Source organism: Acomys russatus, chromosome 17 (assembly GCF_903995435.1).
Source record: "Acomys russatus chromosome 17, mAcoRus1.1, whole genome shotgun sequence".
In the NCBI taxonomy this organism is placed as follows: Eukaryota; Metazoa; Chordata; class Mammalia; order Rodentia; family Muridae; genus Acomys; species Acomys russatus.
Window position 1 is genome coordinate 27,851,781 of NC_067153.1, and position 16,835 is coordinate 27,868,615.

Genomic DNA, 16,835 nt, shown 5'->3' on the forward strand with positions numbered 1-16,835 from the left:
TGTGGACGGACAATGTTGGGTCAGGGAGCCCGCGAGGGTGCATGTGGACTGTGAGCTTGGTGGCCTCTAGAATCACACTGGAAACAAATTTCCAGGAATCGCCAGTAGGGGTATTCTACATTAAGTTAACTGAGGTGGGGAAACCAACACAAAACGTGAATGGCACAAATCTATGGGCCTCATTCTGGGACTGAAGGTAAAGACGACAGAGAGCAGAGTATCAGTTTTCACTGCCCTCTTATGCCTGAGGATGCAACGTGAGTGCTGCGTTAAGCCCGTGCTGCTATGATTGCCTCACTGTAATGGACCGTGTCCCCTCTAACTGTAAGCCGAGGTAAACCATCCCTCACCTAAGTCGATTCTTGCCAGGTGTTTTGTCACAGCCTTGTAACTAATATGGAGTCCAGCCTAGTCCTACAGAAACTCATCCTAACTTGACAAAGTGCATCTATAAAGGCCCTGTCTCCAACTAAGGTAACAATCTAAGGATTGTGATTTCAGCTTATGGGGGTGGGGGGGCTGGAGAGATGACTCAGTGGTTAAGAGTACTGACTGCTCTTCCAGAAGGCCCAGGTTAAATCCCCAGCATCCACATGGTGCTCACAACTGTCTATAACTCCAAGACTTGACACCCTCACACAGACATACATCCTGGCAAACCACCAATGCACATAAAATAAATAAATAAATAAATCATTTTTTAAAAATCAATTTCAGCCGGGCACAGTGGTGCACACCTGTAATTACAGCACTCAGGGAGGCAAAGGCAGGTAGATCTCTGTGAGTTTGAGTCTGGCCTAGTCTACAAAAGTAAGTTCAGGACAGCCAACGTTACACAGAGAAACCACATCTCAGAAAAAAAAACAAAACGGAAGAAAGGAAAGAAAGAAAGAAAGAAAGAAAGATTTCAGCTTATAGATTTGAGGGAACCCAATTTAACCCGTCACTGTGCTAATCGTGGGGCAAGCTCACTTCAGCCCATCCACCTCTTACTCTTCCTTGATAAACAGAACTGTGTTCCTGTTGTAAACCCTCAAGACCCCAGCTTTACATGACTCAATCCAGTGACTGTGCCAAGGTCTCTCTAGTGTTTCTTCTCTCAGTTGCCCTTCCATCTTATTGCTGTTTTTAGAAGAGCCAAGGATTTAACAAACTGCAAACAATCCCAACCTTAGCCCAGTAATATTGTATAAATCAGACAGTGCACAGTCTTAAATTTTACCTTTGGACTTTCCCGAGGACAGAATGAACTGAACAAACGAGTAAACAAAAGTAAAAGGGAGTGTTTATAGATTTGAAAGCATGAGGCCTTATTACGTATTACAAAGAAAGTATCTTCATACAAACCACTTGTCTTCATTTTAAACCTACCCCAAGGAAGTAGCCTTATCATCCAGGACACTCCAGGGTGTTTCCAGGTGGTCCTGGGCTCTGGCAGTGGGTTACAAACAAGTATTTGACTCTGAATGGTATAGCTACTGAGATGGTTTTCAAGGGCTGAAGCTGAGTAAGAAGGGAAGAAGCTTGCCAGGCCGCAGGTGGAGATGCAGAAAACTGGCTCTGGATATGAAGAGGATTTGAGGGCCATGGAGGGTTCTCTGCAAGGTCTGAGCTTCTAGTCGTGAGATCAGTGCAGTCAGGTCTAGTGCACACAGATTGATAGAGTGTGCAAGGCAAAATGGATACACACCAGAACTCATGTTAGAGTCATAACCCATGGGCAGGATTTCTCTCGGAATGCTGACATGGTGGCTTGGAGTAGGATTTAGGAGATCACAACAGCCCATCCTTTCTCTTTGTTGGTGCCTCCAACCTAGATCCACATGAAATGCTCACTAACAAAAACCATTAACAAGCCTGAACGGACCAACATTCAACTGGTATTTTCTGTATGAAATTTGAGTTTGAGAATGAGATAATCAACTTGAAAGAGAGGGGGGAAAAAAACTTCTTGATGTCTTAAGAAAGTTTACAATTTTGTGTTAGGCCTCATTCACAGGTTTCCTAGGGTGTATGCCTACCATGGACTACAGGTCGGTGGTTTCTCATTATAAAGCCTGGCCTAAGTGGTATCCCTTGCTTACCTGCTGTGCACCCCAGGATGCTGGGTCTGCAAAAGGAGGAGATGGCCAAGCAAGGATAAGCAGTGTATGTACTCTGTGGTGTTGCAGAGACTTGATGATGACCACAGACAAGGGATGCAGATGAACGTCACTATGGCATCACTAAAACCAATTTAACTGTTGTTCTCAGGTTGGGATAATCAGGTTCCTGATATCTCTGTGGCAGAGGCAAGTTAATTAGACAAAGGTAAACAAAGGCACAGAAAGGAGAGAGATATCCTTTCTCCCCATATACAGCAAGTGCTCAGCAAGGCTGCCATCCTGTTTTCTAGAGGCATGGAAGGACAACCGTCCTAAACTTACAATAAGCCACCGTCCCAGGCAGAGGGATCTGAGGTGTTAGTCCTATCTCACTGTTTCTCTTGAACTCACAGGCAGACATGGAGTAACCCAAAGGGGATCCAATACCACTTTCTTTCTGCATGAGAGAACGAGTTGGAATCTCATAGAAAGTTTTGTGTCATTAGCGGCAAGCAGACGCACTGGCGAGCTGTGGAGAGGTCACGTTCTTAGGGTTGACAGCCTTGTGGAGTGAGTGACTCAGCGGCAGAGAGCAGACTCTGCGATCTTCCCAGCTCTTCGTCAGGTTATGCCGTTCAGTGAGAGGAGATTTGAAAGCAAGCTGTATGCCTGACACGATGGATGGATATGTGCTCTTCCCTGAGGTTAGCTTCATTATCAAGCGCCACAGAACAGACGCTACTTCTAATAGAGCCACCGAAGGGCTCTGTTAGAGAGCATTAACATCTGACCTCCACCCGCTCAGTAGCTACAACAGCTTGTAAGAAATCAACTTTTGTTTGCAAGTGTACAGAGGGACTAAAGAACCCTGAAAATGCATTGTGTCCCAGCCCCTTTGTTAGTATGGATTCCCTGTCTCTGCTCTTCCTCAGAAATCTGGGAACAGAATGCCATGAGTCTTAGGATTCCAATGATCTCCGGACCTTGTGTAAACGGTAAACATGAGTCTTAGGTCAGCCCCAGGCTCTCAGCAATCTCGAGAGAGGCTGTGTTTCTCTAAAAGTTTTCATTGTGATATTTAATACATTAAATTTTAGCAATGCTTGGTCATGGTTTCTTGTAAACTAATGGAAAAAAAACTACCTAAAATTCCACTCTTGATGGATAGTTCTTCTGTTTGTATGTCTTATGAAAATAAAAAGCTTATTATAATGCATTATTATTTTGGAAGCTGCTTTTTTTGGAACAATATCTAAATTTTTCTTCTCCCTCAAGAGACGACTGTACTATGGATACGTTTATATTTTCTAGATTTTTTATGAATTAAATTACACATAATATATACTTTAGATATAGCTTATTTTATGCTGCAAAATTATTTGAATTCATCTATGTTATGGTATACAAGAATAGTTCATTCTTTTTTTTTTTTAACCTCTTTTCCAATTATATAGATATATATTTGGTTCTGGGGAACATATATATTTAAAATAAGGTTATTAAAGATGTCCCTATGTGTTTCTATGGCATATTAGTTACTTTTCTCATTGTTGGAACAAAATGCCTCACAAAACAACTGAAGGAAGGGGGTGTGTGCTGGCTCACAGCCTGTTGTGGTGGAGAAGGTATCGCAATGGGAGCGCAAAGCAGCTGGCCATAGTGTTGTTCCCAGGTGGGAAGCACAGACATGAATATTGGTAATATGCTTGGAATCATTCAGTGTTGGACCACAGCCCATGGGATGGTGCTGTCTGCTTGCCAGTGGGTCTTCCCTCCGCAGTTAAACTTCTCCAGAGGGACATCTTCTAGATGATTCCAAATCCATTGTCAAGCTACAATGAGAGGTACCCATCACACACAGCCATACATCTTAATTTCTCCTGGCTCAACACAAATACGAGAGGGCACTGAGTCAAATGATACACGTATGCTAGGCTTTCGAAGTCCCTGCACTCTTTTCCAGAGTGGCTTCACCTACTATGCATTCCAGCCAAGTATATGAAAATTTCGGGCGCTTCACATCCTCACCAACCTGGACAACGCTTCCCTATACTTTCCTTTTCTAGTTGCTATCCCTGCCTTCTGTGCTGTGTTTGCTGCTTGGGTATGCAAGAGCACATGTGTATGTGTGTGTGCCTGTAGATGTGGAGGCCAAAGGTCAACATCAGGTATTTTCAGCACCCTCAACCTTAATTCTTTTAGACAACATCTGTCACTGACCCTGGAGCTCACTGATTGGCTAGAGTAGTTGGCCAGTGAACTACAGGAATCCCGCTTCTGCCTCCCTCATTCTAGGATTCTAGGTGCAAAGCATCACACGTGGTTTTTGCATGGATATGGGGAATCTGAACTTGAGTCCTCAGGTTTTCACAACAGGTGCTTGATGTTATCTCCCCATTGTCCCTTCCCCCCCACCACCACTCCCACCCCCGTTAGATCACAACTTGTCCTTTCTGACTTCTCATTTTCCTTTACACTTAACTGCCCATGTCTCTGGCTCCTGATTTCTGGGCCCTATAGATTGTTTAGCCTGACTTTGATAAAGTTGGAGATGTGAGTGGCCTTGCTGAGCTCTTTGCCTGTGTTCCATCTGGAACAACTTCCCTAAGAGATGGTACAGGGGTTAATTAGCTTGGGTCCATGGAACAGTCTGAAGTTGATAAAGGCTGATCATGGGCTGGAGAGATTGCTGATCATTGCTTTGCCGTTAAAGGCTAGGCTCACAACCAAAAAAAGATAAAGGCTGATCGTTAGTACACTGGTATCTCGTCCTTTGTTTCAAATAGCTGACAATCGGAGGTGAAGCAGACCAATTGAAAGTTAGCCAAGATAACCAGCATCTACAATTTAAAAGTTGTCATCAACTTTTCCAGAACTTTCCTCCTTGCCATCAGTCACTGTCCCTACATTTGGACCTTCCTTTCTGAGCTGCCCAAGTAGGTGAGAAAACACAACAAGGAGAGACAGAGGAGGGCAGGGAGCAAGTGAAGTCATCAGTGAGGGTGTATTGTCTGGCCTGGGCATGGCCATGTCAAGGACCGCGGTGCTCTAGAACTATAGGTGTGGCAACCCCTTCCCCAGGTGAGACTCAGAGAAAAGCAAAGCCTTCCGCGGGTCCAACTGTGGTTGTCAACAGAGTGTATAGAAAGAATCCAGCGTAGCTTTCCTCTCTGGGATATTTAAAGCCCGAAGACTGCTCCCCTGCACAGACGGGGCTTACTGAGATGAGCTAACCTTGCCTCTTTGTTCATTGTCTATACTGACCTTACCTCCTTGTTTATATTTATGTAGTAATCAATGCTGTCTCTCTACTCAACTGTCATGCTCAGCTTCCCCTGGTGCTGCAACATCGCCAGCAGATAGCCGAGTCCAACTGATCCCGGCTTTTCTGTGTGTCCATGTGTTTGTCCCTTCTTTATTCCCTCACCGCCCCAGTTAGGTTAGTCCCCAGGGCCATGCAAAGCATGGCACAAGGACAGCCGAGCACCTCCAGCACCGGCTCACTTCTCTCACTTCATCTTCGCACAGTGTGCAGGGAGGCCATTTTCAGCATGTGACACATCCGAGGACCAGTGTAGCTGCTAGTCCAGGACTCTTTCTCAGCTGGGAAGTGGCAGAGGCAGGTTTTGAAGCTGCTCTTTTTTGACTCCAAAGACCAAGAGCTGGTTTTACCACCTCTACTCAAATAGGGAAGACTGAATCAGATGCGTGATAAAAAGAGACACCCTTCCCTCAAAAAAAAAAAAAAAAAAAAAAAAAGAATTATAAAGCAAGAATCTTTATGGCTTATGGAAGGGACTTTTTATTAGAATTTATTCAGATCACATCTCAATTGTTATCTCCTTTGTATCTTCCCATTTCCACCATCCCTCTCTCTTTTACCTCATTCCCCTCACAGAAAGGGACCTCCTCCCCCACCATATGACCACAGCCTATCCGGTTTCATCTGGTTAGCCTGTGTGGAAGAGACTTCCTGTGTGGAAGAGACTTTTAAATTAAAAAAAAAAAAAAAGGAGTTTGGGGCTGTGAGTTCGATGCCTACATCCTACATTGTGGCAGAAGAAAATCAATTTCCTCAAATATTCTCCGGGTTCCACAGGTGTATTCATACACACACACACACACACACACACACACACACACACACACACACACACACACACACACACATACACACACACACACGCATATATGTACATGAAAGAAGGAACAAAAGAAATGAAAGAAGGGAAGGGAAGAGACAGAAATAGTTTTTTAAAAAATGATTGACCTTTAAAGGCCATTAGCACTAATTTAGACCCACCTTGCCATTGGCCCGTGAGGACATTAAATCAGGAAAGGCAAGGAGTCCTTGTTCTAGTCCGTCCACATCTTCAATCTGCCATGGCTATACTTGATGTGATAGTAAATCTAGCTAACCCTGAGGTGTGCTCGCTGTGCAAGACACTCTGTTAAGCCCTCCACAGGTATTATTAGTGAACCCTTCAATCTTGAAGACTCTGACTTTCTGTTAACAGTGGCCACCCTTTTAAGGAAATAGCTTCAAACAGTTTTGGTGAAACTGTCATTTTTGAAGCAATGATTAGTGTGCCTATGCTGTGTGTTTCATGGATGACAAGGTCAGTGTTTTTCTCATGCTATTCCAGGATCAATAGGCACCACACTCAGGAGTGCCAGATAAAGACTTAAATTCAGCAAGGTGTCAGCACCCCCAGCAGCATACAACCCCATGCCAACTGCTTGTGGCTTTACACAAAGTCCTAGGGCTTATAGTTTAACCTAAACAGGAGATGCAAGTTTACTAAGTTCATAACCCCAAACATCACTTTTTGGACCCATTGGGAATGAAGTCCCAAGGCCTCCACTTGCCAAAATTCTTTCCATTTCCGTTTCCGTTTCCCAGTCAGTTTTCACCACCCCTCACATCTTTTGTACTAGTTTGCACACCAGTCCTCTGATGTGCCATGGAAGTGAAAATGATCCTGTTCAGCAGGACACTGCTTCTGAGTTACCGCAGAGGGAAGGTCTTCCCATCTCCTGCCCTTCTCTTTCTTTATTATGCACGCAGTGAGTGCAGCAGAAGCTGACAGTTACAGCATCCAAAGCAGAGTGCAGGGTGGAGGTGGACCTTGCTACATCCACTGTAGACATGATGTTGCGTTGACATTGGGCTATGTTCGGGTACCAGAAAGGCTTAAATTGCTAATAGAAGCTGTCAGCAGAACAACAGCACAAAGACTTGTGTCTAAGGACGGTAACAAAGAAACATTATTCCGGGCCTTCAGTGTGGGGCTCATGTGGAATATGTTATGCTTTTCAAAACCCTGTTCCTTTTCTCCCTGTGGGTACGGTGTGCACAGATGTGGCATACTGAGAAGGGGAGCATATGCACGGAAGTGGGCATACGTGATCCCCAAAGACATTAGGTGTCTTCTTCAATCTCTCTCTCTACTCTATTTATGAGGCAGAGTGTCTTGCTGAACTCGAAGCATGCCTGGCTAACCCGGCTAGCCAGCTTGCCCCTGCCCTCTGAATGCTGGGATAACAGGTGGCTTCCATGCCTACCCTACTCCTATGTGTGCCTTAGGGATTAGGTCTTTAAGCCTCATGCTTGCAAAGCAAGTGTTTTTATCCACTAGTGGCTACATAATGCCATCTCTCTGGCACCCAGAATCCTGTTCTTTACTGTGGCCCTTTTTTTTTTTCCTCCCTTGCAAAGTTGGTTGTTCTCATGGGCACCCAGCTGCTCTGAAGAATTTATACAGTATGAAAACAGATGTGTGCGCAGGGGGTAGGTGGGAAAACGGCCCTTCGGAGTTTTCTCACAGTATATTTTTAGGGATCCGCACAGGTAGCGTGAATAAACCATTAGAAAATGTAGCGCTTTTGGGGCGATTCAAACCTCCACGCACTGCTGGACACACTGCTCTGTGCTCTGGCCTCATGGGTCCAGTGGTTGGCATGCCACCACCATTGGTGTTTACTGCCCAGGTTCATTTGTGCAGCCTTCAGATTGTTTCTAAAGAATGGTGATTTTTTTTCCCTGTTCACATTTGAATGCCTGATTGCCTGATTGCGGCCAGCACTAACGGATCAGAGCTGAGTAGGTGAGTAGAATAGTCGCACTGGGAGTATCATTCTGTAGCTTCGCCAGGCCCACTTAATGACCTGGAAAGGTAATTTACTAAGTTTAATGTAGAAGCTGGAAAAAAAATTTATTTCAATCCCTTTCCCCAAGCCACAACTTATTGCCTCCACATATATAGCTTCTTCACCTTGTAAAGTCTGCTCCTTCTCCTTCTCCATCTATTTTGATCTTTTGCAGATGTTCTTGCTCCGCTGTGGGAAAGTCATACAAAAATCAGTAGGCTAAGGGTGGATGCTTTTAGTATGCATAAAATACATAAAGGGAGGGAAGATAAGCCACCAGTCACTCATTCACATTCTAGTATAAATAGCTTTACAAATATTAAGTTGGTGATGCTCTCTTTAGAAAGCAAGTTTTCGTTTGGAATTGCTGGAAGGTGGTGTATTTAAAACTAAAGAAGAGTTCTTCCAAGGCGGGTCTTTGGAAAAGAAGACAGAAGATATTTAAATTGTTGTTATGAAGGGTATTGTTGATTTATCGTATAATTTTCCCCAAGGAAGACATTGTCTTCATCGCATTCACTCCATTTCTAAAGGGCACTTTCTCAACACTTTTTTTTTTTTTTTTTTGAGATGGTGCATTTACTACAAGGTAAATCTATGCATCATCTGCCAGCTGCTAAGCACATCACGCCCACTGTCCCACTTAATCACCCAAGTAACATCCGGAGACAGGAGCTACTCTGTGGGTACCTCCCTGGTGCTCGCTCTGTGCTGCATTAAGCCCTCTACATATTTTTAACTTATTTCTCTTCACACCGCCCTTTTCAATGCTGCTAAGGGTTGTCATTTCACAGATGCAGAAACTAAAACACAAGGGAATTCGATGACTGGCAGCTAGCAAAACTATGGAGCAGGATTGACACTCTGGCTTCCCAACTGCAGGGTCAATCGTGCTTGCCTTTGGCGTACAGGTGTTTGTCAGCTTGGACACTCTTTACTAATGCACTGGGCATGGTGCTGGTGTGAAAAGTGGCCGTGTGCATGCACCTCCCCCTCTGTGCAGATGGCACCGTGTGGCACTTAGTATGATAATGAAGCCAGGCGTGGTAGCGTAAGCCTGCAGTCTCAGCCCTAAAAGGCTGGGTCAGAAGAGCCAGCCTAGGTGAGATTTTGTTTAAAAAAAAAAAAAAGTATGTCTGTATATATACCTATATGTGTGTGTTTATTTAAATATATATATTTGAAAAAAATAAAACTGTATTTCAATCCCTATATACAGTAATAATTATATATAGTAATGATTATATATGTAACTATTAGAATGAAGGAAACAGACAGACAAGGTGGCATAGCAGGAGAAGGTGCTTGCCTCTAAATTTGATCTCCAGAAACCACATGGTAAAAGGAAAGAACTGACTCCTGCAAATTTTCCTCTGACATTTGCACATGCATGCTAAATAGCGCATGGGTAATATAAATAAATAAATAAATATTTTAAATGCAAATGGGGAGAGATGAGCTGTAATATGAATTTGGCTCACTGTTAGGTTTGCTCTTATTCTTTTTTTTTAAAGATTTATCTATTAATTATTTATACAGTCTTCTGCCTGCTTGTGCACCTGAACACCAGAAGAGGGCACCATGTGGTTGCTGGGAATTGAACTCAGGACCTCTGGAAGAGCAGACAGTGCTCTTAACCACTGAGCCATCTCTCCAGCCCCTCGCTCTTATTCTTAATGGAGCTTGAGTGATGGCTTTTGCAAAAATTGTCGGCATTGAGGAGCAAACCATTGTCAGAGACAGGCTGACCTAATCTGCAGCCGCACTTCTTTGTCCTTAAGGAACATGCACATCACCTGCACATCCCAATAAATACACTCCGGATGGGCCTGTGACTCCGCATTTCCAACAAGCTTAATCCGGGTCCTCAAGTTCAGACTCAAAAAGAGAGCACTTTGATGGACAGAAAAGCATTTAAGGAGTTCAGGGGACTCAGCACTGGGCCAAGAGGAATGGTTTGTGGTGATCTCCACAGGTCTCAGTACTGGAAGGGATGCAAAAAATGCATCCGATCCAATTATCCAATTGGTAAAGCTTTCTGTTCTGTTCCTGGTCAGTCAGTCATCTTGGCCCTTGGGTTACATAAGTACTCTTCGCTGAGTGTGACTGAACAGTCAACAGAAGAAGAGAAATTTTCAAGTGACGCCTAAATCACTGGAGAAATCCAAGAGCAAGACTAAGAGGCTGGGGGCTAGAGAGATGGCTCAGTGGTTAAGAGCACTGTCTACTCTTCCAAAGGACCCAGGTTCAATTCCCAGCACCCACCTGACAGCTCCCAACTGTCTGTAGCTCCAGTTCCAAGGGATCTGAAACCTTCACACCAATACACACAAAAATATAATTAAATAAATTAAAAAAAAAAAAAAAAAAGACTAAGAGGCTGCATGTCTCCCAGCCAGAGGAGCCATGTGCCTCTGCAGGATATTTTCCAGTGCCTTTGGATATCTGTTCAAATTTCTTCACAATAAATGTGCTATACCAGAGCAGAAGATGAGAGCACCAACTGCCCCCGCCCTAAGCTTTTGCCTCCCACTGCGAAATAAAGATTTAGCGCTGACTGACAGGTGAGAAGCAACAGCAGCTGGGCATCGGCTACGCTGCCTCTTAGCTGTACAGACAGCACGTACGAAGGCCCTTGATCCATCAGATATTTTCCGTGATGAGGAGTCACTAGGATCGCACTGGAGTTATTTCTTTCCATTTCAACTATTTGAAGCCTGAACGAGGACACTCGCTTTGTTCGGCCCTCTGACTGAGGCGATGCCAATTGCGTCTTTTCCGCTCACCCTATCCTCCAGCTGTTTCACACTTCTCTGCTTTCTGTTTCAGGTGCCAGGAGAGAGTGAGAAACAATGGAAAGCAGCCCTCGTTGTTCTGACTGAAAAAGATCTTTTAATCTATGACAGCATGCCACGGAGGAAGGAGGCCTGGTTCAGCCCGGTGCATTCATATCCGCTTCTTGCCACCAGGTAGCCTTGGCTGTGGGTTTGGGCACTGCGTTGCAAGTATGATGCTCTTTCAACCGGTTGTTATTGGTTCAATGCATTCTAGTGTTGTCTAATGGTATGGCAGGAGCTGAGACTCCTCAAGAATATAGGTGCACATTGTTAGCCTGGTAAGTCACTATCTGTGGACAAACACAAGGCAATGTGAAAACAAGCAACGAAATACTCGTCTGTCACTAAGGAACCAGGTCATTTGTGTGCAGTCCCAGACTGGACATGAACTTGGAAATAAACTAGACTCATGTGTGTCCAGTCTTGGTGTCCAAGTGTAATCACCAATAGAGGGCCTTTACTTGGCAGCACAGCAAATAGCCTGTGCACATGCCCTTTTGTTAGTGAGAGTTTCCTAAAAGTAAGTTCCTCCTGGTCTGAGTAATATTCCTGAAGAAGTGGGAACACCTCGTTCTGTCTCTTTCTTGGAATGTTTGAAGCATACTAGCTACTCGTGTGAATTGCAGCTTTCCTTAGGCCATCTCACTGGGCTCTGACTAACACACAAAAAGCTGCATATATAAAGTATGTAATTGGGTGGATGCAAAGGGATGCTCACATCCACAAAACCATCACCACAGGCAATGCCACACTGCATACTCACCTCCTCCAGCAAGTTCCTCCTGTCCTCTTGATGTTGCATGATGGAAACTTTGTACCCTTTGGCCGACACTTACCAGGGTCTCCCTCTCCTCAGCCCCTGGTAACAATCAGGAGAATCTCTATTACCATGAATTTGACATTTTACAGTCTTCACACACTTTGAATTGCATATCATCTGACCTTCTGCTTCTGGCTTATTCTACTTAGCTGAACTTTTTTAGGCTGAATAACATTCAATTATATACACACATACATATATACATACATACACACATACATACACACCAGACTACATTACATTTTCCTTATAGAAGACCTCACATTTGCTGATTTCAAGTACATGACTGAGCCAGTGAAAACCAAAAGCAAATGATATTGACACAATAATATGCCTACTAATGGAAGACAATGGAGAGTTCAGAAATAGATCCACCATTTACAGTCAATTGATCTTTGACAAGGGTGCCAAGAAGAAAAGACATATGGGGACTTCAATAAATGATGCTGGGGAAACTGGCTATCCATATGCAAAAGAATAAAATTGGTTTCTTATTTCAAACTACTTAGAAAAAACTCAACTCAAATTGGATTAAAAATGTATTTTAACATTAAAGTCTAAAGTCAAGAAATTCCTAGAAGAACACCATCTTGACATTGGATTTAGCAATAATTTTTTGGATAGAACACAAAAAGCACAAAAAAAAAAACAAAAAGCAAAAATAGATAAAACAGGATTACAGCAAACTATATAACAAAAATGGAGCCCACAGGATGTGAGGAAAAGCATTGAAAACCACATATCAGATTCAGAATTCAAAATATACAAGAAGTTCCTACATCTCAGTAACAACAACAATACACACATGCATTCATACATACACACACACATGCATGCACACACACACACACACACACACACACACACACCACATACACACACACACACCACATACACATGCACCTTGTTTTAAAAAAAAATGGGCTATGGGTCCAAAGAGACATTTCTCAGAAGACACACAAATAAACAATAGGTCTATGTAAAAAAAAACAGTTCGTTACTAATCCTTGGACAAACACAGATTATAGAAATGCATTATTCCCTCACATCCTTGGGGTGACTATTATTAAAAAGTATAACATTTTTTAAAAAGTTGTGTGTTATTGATCATTTGGGAATCTCACATCATGTACCCTTATTGGAATCACCTCCCAGTCCTCTCTTGTTGGCATCCCTTCCCCCATGGCCCCTCCTTCTGGGAAAAAAAAAAGAAGAAGAAAAGGAGAATTTTTTAAGTCCATTTTGTGTTATTCATATACTAGTCGTTGGAGCATGGTCAGCCTCCTAGTGGCCAGCTCCGCAAGGGAAGGTTAGTCTTTCTTTATCTGCAGTCCCACCAGAAGCCAGCCATCAGCTTGAAGAGCCTCACAGTGATGAGGAGTGGGGCCAGGTCTCCCTAGCCCACACCACCACCAGCACTGCCTGGCTGCTGGTGAGGGCCAGAGCCAGTTCAGCAGGCCCACAGACATCAACAAGACCTTAGGTGGCAGCCAAGATCACAGACAAGGACCCTGGACAGCATGGCCTTCAATGGTAACATAGGCCACAGGCCACAGATTGGCCCTTGGGCATATCAGGCCCACCAACTTATTCATGGCCCTCAGCAGCTGCACAGCAGCATGGACTTCAACATGGCCTCAGGCGGCTATACACGCCACCCACATCAGCTTCCCTACCCTATACATACCCCCACCACCCCTAAACCCCTGGAAGAGTTCAAGGACATCATCAAGACACCATTCAATGCCACATATGTACACATGTTGTCAAGCTTCATTGTGCCCAGGGGCAGCAGCACGGACCACAGTCACCAACGTCTGTAGCAACCTTCAAGGAGGTCCAATCCAGAAAGTGAAACTTTCCTCATCTCAAGTCTACACCATTGCCCAGAGCCAGGGGGATCCCAAAGCCACTGGAGGTTGACTGACATGGTGAAATGCAGAGCTAGCCTGTTCACTATTCTTGTGTGTTCTCATCAGTGTGAGCCCTGGGGAACACTGTCTTGGGATTAGTCACAGATAGGATTTGGGGGGACACTTTGATCTTTGGTACAAAAATCACAAAAGTCAAGGGGTGACACCTGAATTCAGACATGGCTCCAACTCCATGATAAAGAAAATGAAACAAATGGGTAAAAATAAAACTACATTTCTGTGAGGGCACAAAGTCTTTTTTTTTTTTTTTTTTTTCTGGCTTTTTGAGACAGGTTTTCTCTGTGTAGCCTTGGCAGTCCTGGACTCACTTCATAGACCAGGTTGGCCTCAAACACAAAGAGATCTGCCTGTGTGCTGAGATTAAAGGCATGCGCCACCACACCTGGCACAAGGGCACAACGTCTTCAGTTTCTGGAACACATAGTTGTTTCTCAGAGGTTGCTTTCCACCCTTCCATGATATGACCAATCACAGCATCAATGTGACCAGGTGAACTTGGAAGGCCTAGAGAGGCTTCACTTAGACCTGGCTTCCCAAAGGTGGAAGAGGGACAATGACGAAGAAGAAAGGAAGTATTAAACAGGTACATGTAAGAAGATCAAGAAGGAGGAAGGAGAAGGGCCAGGAGCCACCGAGGTAGGTGGGATATGATCTCTGACCCCATAGAGAAATCGTCACTCTCCAGCATACCACCCATCAGCCATTTATACTTACTTCAGCAAAAAGTGCACTGTCTTTCCTTCAGGCTCTCAATAGCCCTGTGTTGCTAGTGGCTACCATGAAAGACAGCAAATGTCCAAGAAGTTCCCCCAATTACACAAAGGTCTAGCAGCCAGTACTTTCTACAGCAAATGCATTATTATACACTCAATGTCTGCCTTCTAGTACCTGAGCCTCTGACTCTTTGACATCATGATAATGCAGAAATGCTGTACCTTAGTAGAAACAACTGGTACTCTACTTTGTCCTATGTTGGTAAATTATGGTTGGTGTGAAGCAGGTTAAGTATATTTGGTGAGCCATGGACTTGTTATTTTGGGGGTATGGTGCGTGTATCAATATTCAATCCCATCGTAAGCTGAGGAGCACTGGTACATGACTCCTTTGGAGTTTATCTCAACCCTGCTTAGTTAGCAGGACCCCAGGGAATCCTTTGCCAGCTAAAGATGCTGGCTGCATAGAAAGGCTTAGCAGCTCTAGACTCAGGGCCATTGCTAAAGAAACTGACAGATGACAGATGCCTCTTAAAAGCAAAGTTTCCAGAAGGAGACAATGGAAGCTCACAAACAGAGAATGGGGTATAAGAAGCTTCCAGACCAAGGATGGGTGTGGGCAAAGCACAGAAAGAAGTCAGAAGCCACAAATGTTTACTGATGTGAGAATGAGAAAGGATAACCCCTTCAAGTGCATAATACATGTAGCTAGAACAGAAGACATTATAAAAACATTGATGTCTGAATACAGGTAGTAAACACCGAACCCGTACTCTGATCTAACCAACGGACAGGACATTCTCCACAGTTGTGTGGAGAACAGGGACTAACTCTGACATGGACTCTGGTGCCCCGTATTTGATGATCTCCCCTTGGTGGGGAGCCCTGGTGGCACTCAAAGAAAGAATAGGCAGGCTGCCAAGATGAGACTTGATAGCCTGTGACCATAAAGTGGGGGGAGGAAATCCCCCTCAATCATGGACCTAGGGGAGGGCAATAGGGTGGGTATGGGAGGGAGGGAGGAATGGGTGGATACAAGTGATGGGAGACCAATTGAGTTGTAATCGGAATAAATTAATTAATAGAAAAAAATTGATGTCTGCCACTAACCTTAAAGGCAGCAGGACATGCTTCCTCGATTCCCCATCATCCTTTCACCCCCTTCCCCCAAATAACATGGGCTAACCCTTGATCTGCAAAATGAAATTTACTCAGTATATGTACAAGGCCTACCTACATGCGAAGATAAAGTCAGGGCCATGGGTACTTACTCTGAACTCCGTCTGGCAGGTAGGAAGTCCAGCATATTCAGCGGGCTCAGCTGTTCATTCTCACTTCATCGCCTCCAGCTAGCAGGCAATTCACTGTGTGCTCTTGGGTGACGGTCTAGAAATGTAAGAGCAAAGCATTTTCATCTTAGTCTCCCTCCTTCCAGAACAGTGCCCACCTCCCGGCTAACCAACCCTCCTGTCTCTCAGAGCCCTCATTTGTTAAATGCACTCAGTGGGATGTCTTTGCTATAAAGCCCTTGGGATGATGCTTTAGAAAAATAGGTTTTTAATAGACTTTTACCTTGGAGACCAGTCACTGTAGATTATTTATCCTGCTCAGCTTCTCTCTGGAAACTCCAGATGAAGACTTTCATAAACTAGACAATGGAAACAAAGCCCATTCCTTCCCCACGCTGTTGACTCAGGAGATGGTGCCTCCATCCCAATCCATGCAGGGCTTTCACAAATGAGCCATGGAAGCCAGGGTTCCGTCTGGCTGTAAGTGGAGCTTTTCTCAGGTTGCACACAAAGCTGACTCTCTGAGAGGTTGCGGGGAGGGCCGAGCTAACACATCCTGGCAGAATCATTTCTGGAAGTGGTGGGAGTGGAAGCTGGAGAAACATAGGTCCTTCCCTAGAGAAGCTGCCCTAGCATGGAAGTGTGAACCTCTTCTCTAACCTCTTATCCATCAAGTACATCTTTTGTTTACCTTCTGTATCAGATACCTTTCTCTTATTGTGGCCCAATATCAAATTAAAAAAAAAAATGGGTTGGGTTTGTTTGTTTGTTTGTTTGTTTGTTTGCTTTGGTTTCACTTTGTCTGGGTTGGGGGGGGTTGGTTTGTTTTTTGTTTTGTTTTGTTTTGGCTCACAGTTTGAGAGCATACAGTCAGTCTATCATGAGGGTGGAACATGGTGACAAGATCATGAGGTAGCAGGCAACAGTGTGTCCTTATTTAGGAACTCTCGTGACAATTCATTTCGCTTACTCAATCCCATCCAATAATGAAAGAAAGTGGTGCCTCAG

At 44.2% G+C, this 16,835-nt stretch overlaps 1 protein-coding gene across 1 annotated transcript in view; it reads left to right on the forward strand.

Moving 5' to 3' along the window:
* The window catches only part of Sntb1 (syntrophin beta 1), a 244,075-nt gene that overhangs the window by 201,895 nt on the left and 25,345 nt on the right, over nt 1–16,835 (forward strand). Inside the window, exon 5 of the mRNA XM_051159651.1 lies at nt 11,064–11,203. Coding sequence (XP_051015608.1) covers nt 11,064–11,203 — 140 coding nt within the window. The remainder of the gene's footprint in view (nt 1–11,063; nt 11,204–16,835) is intronic.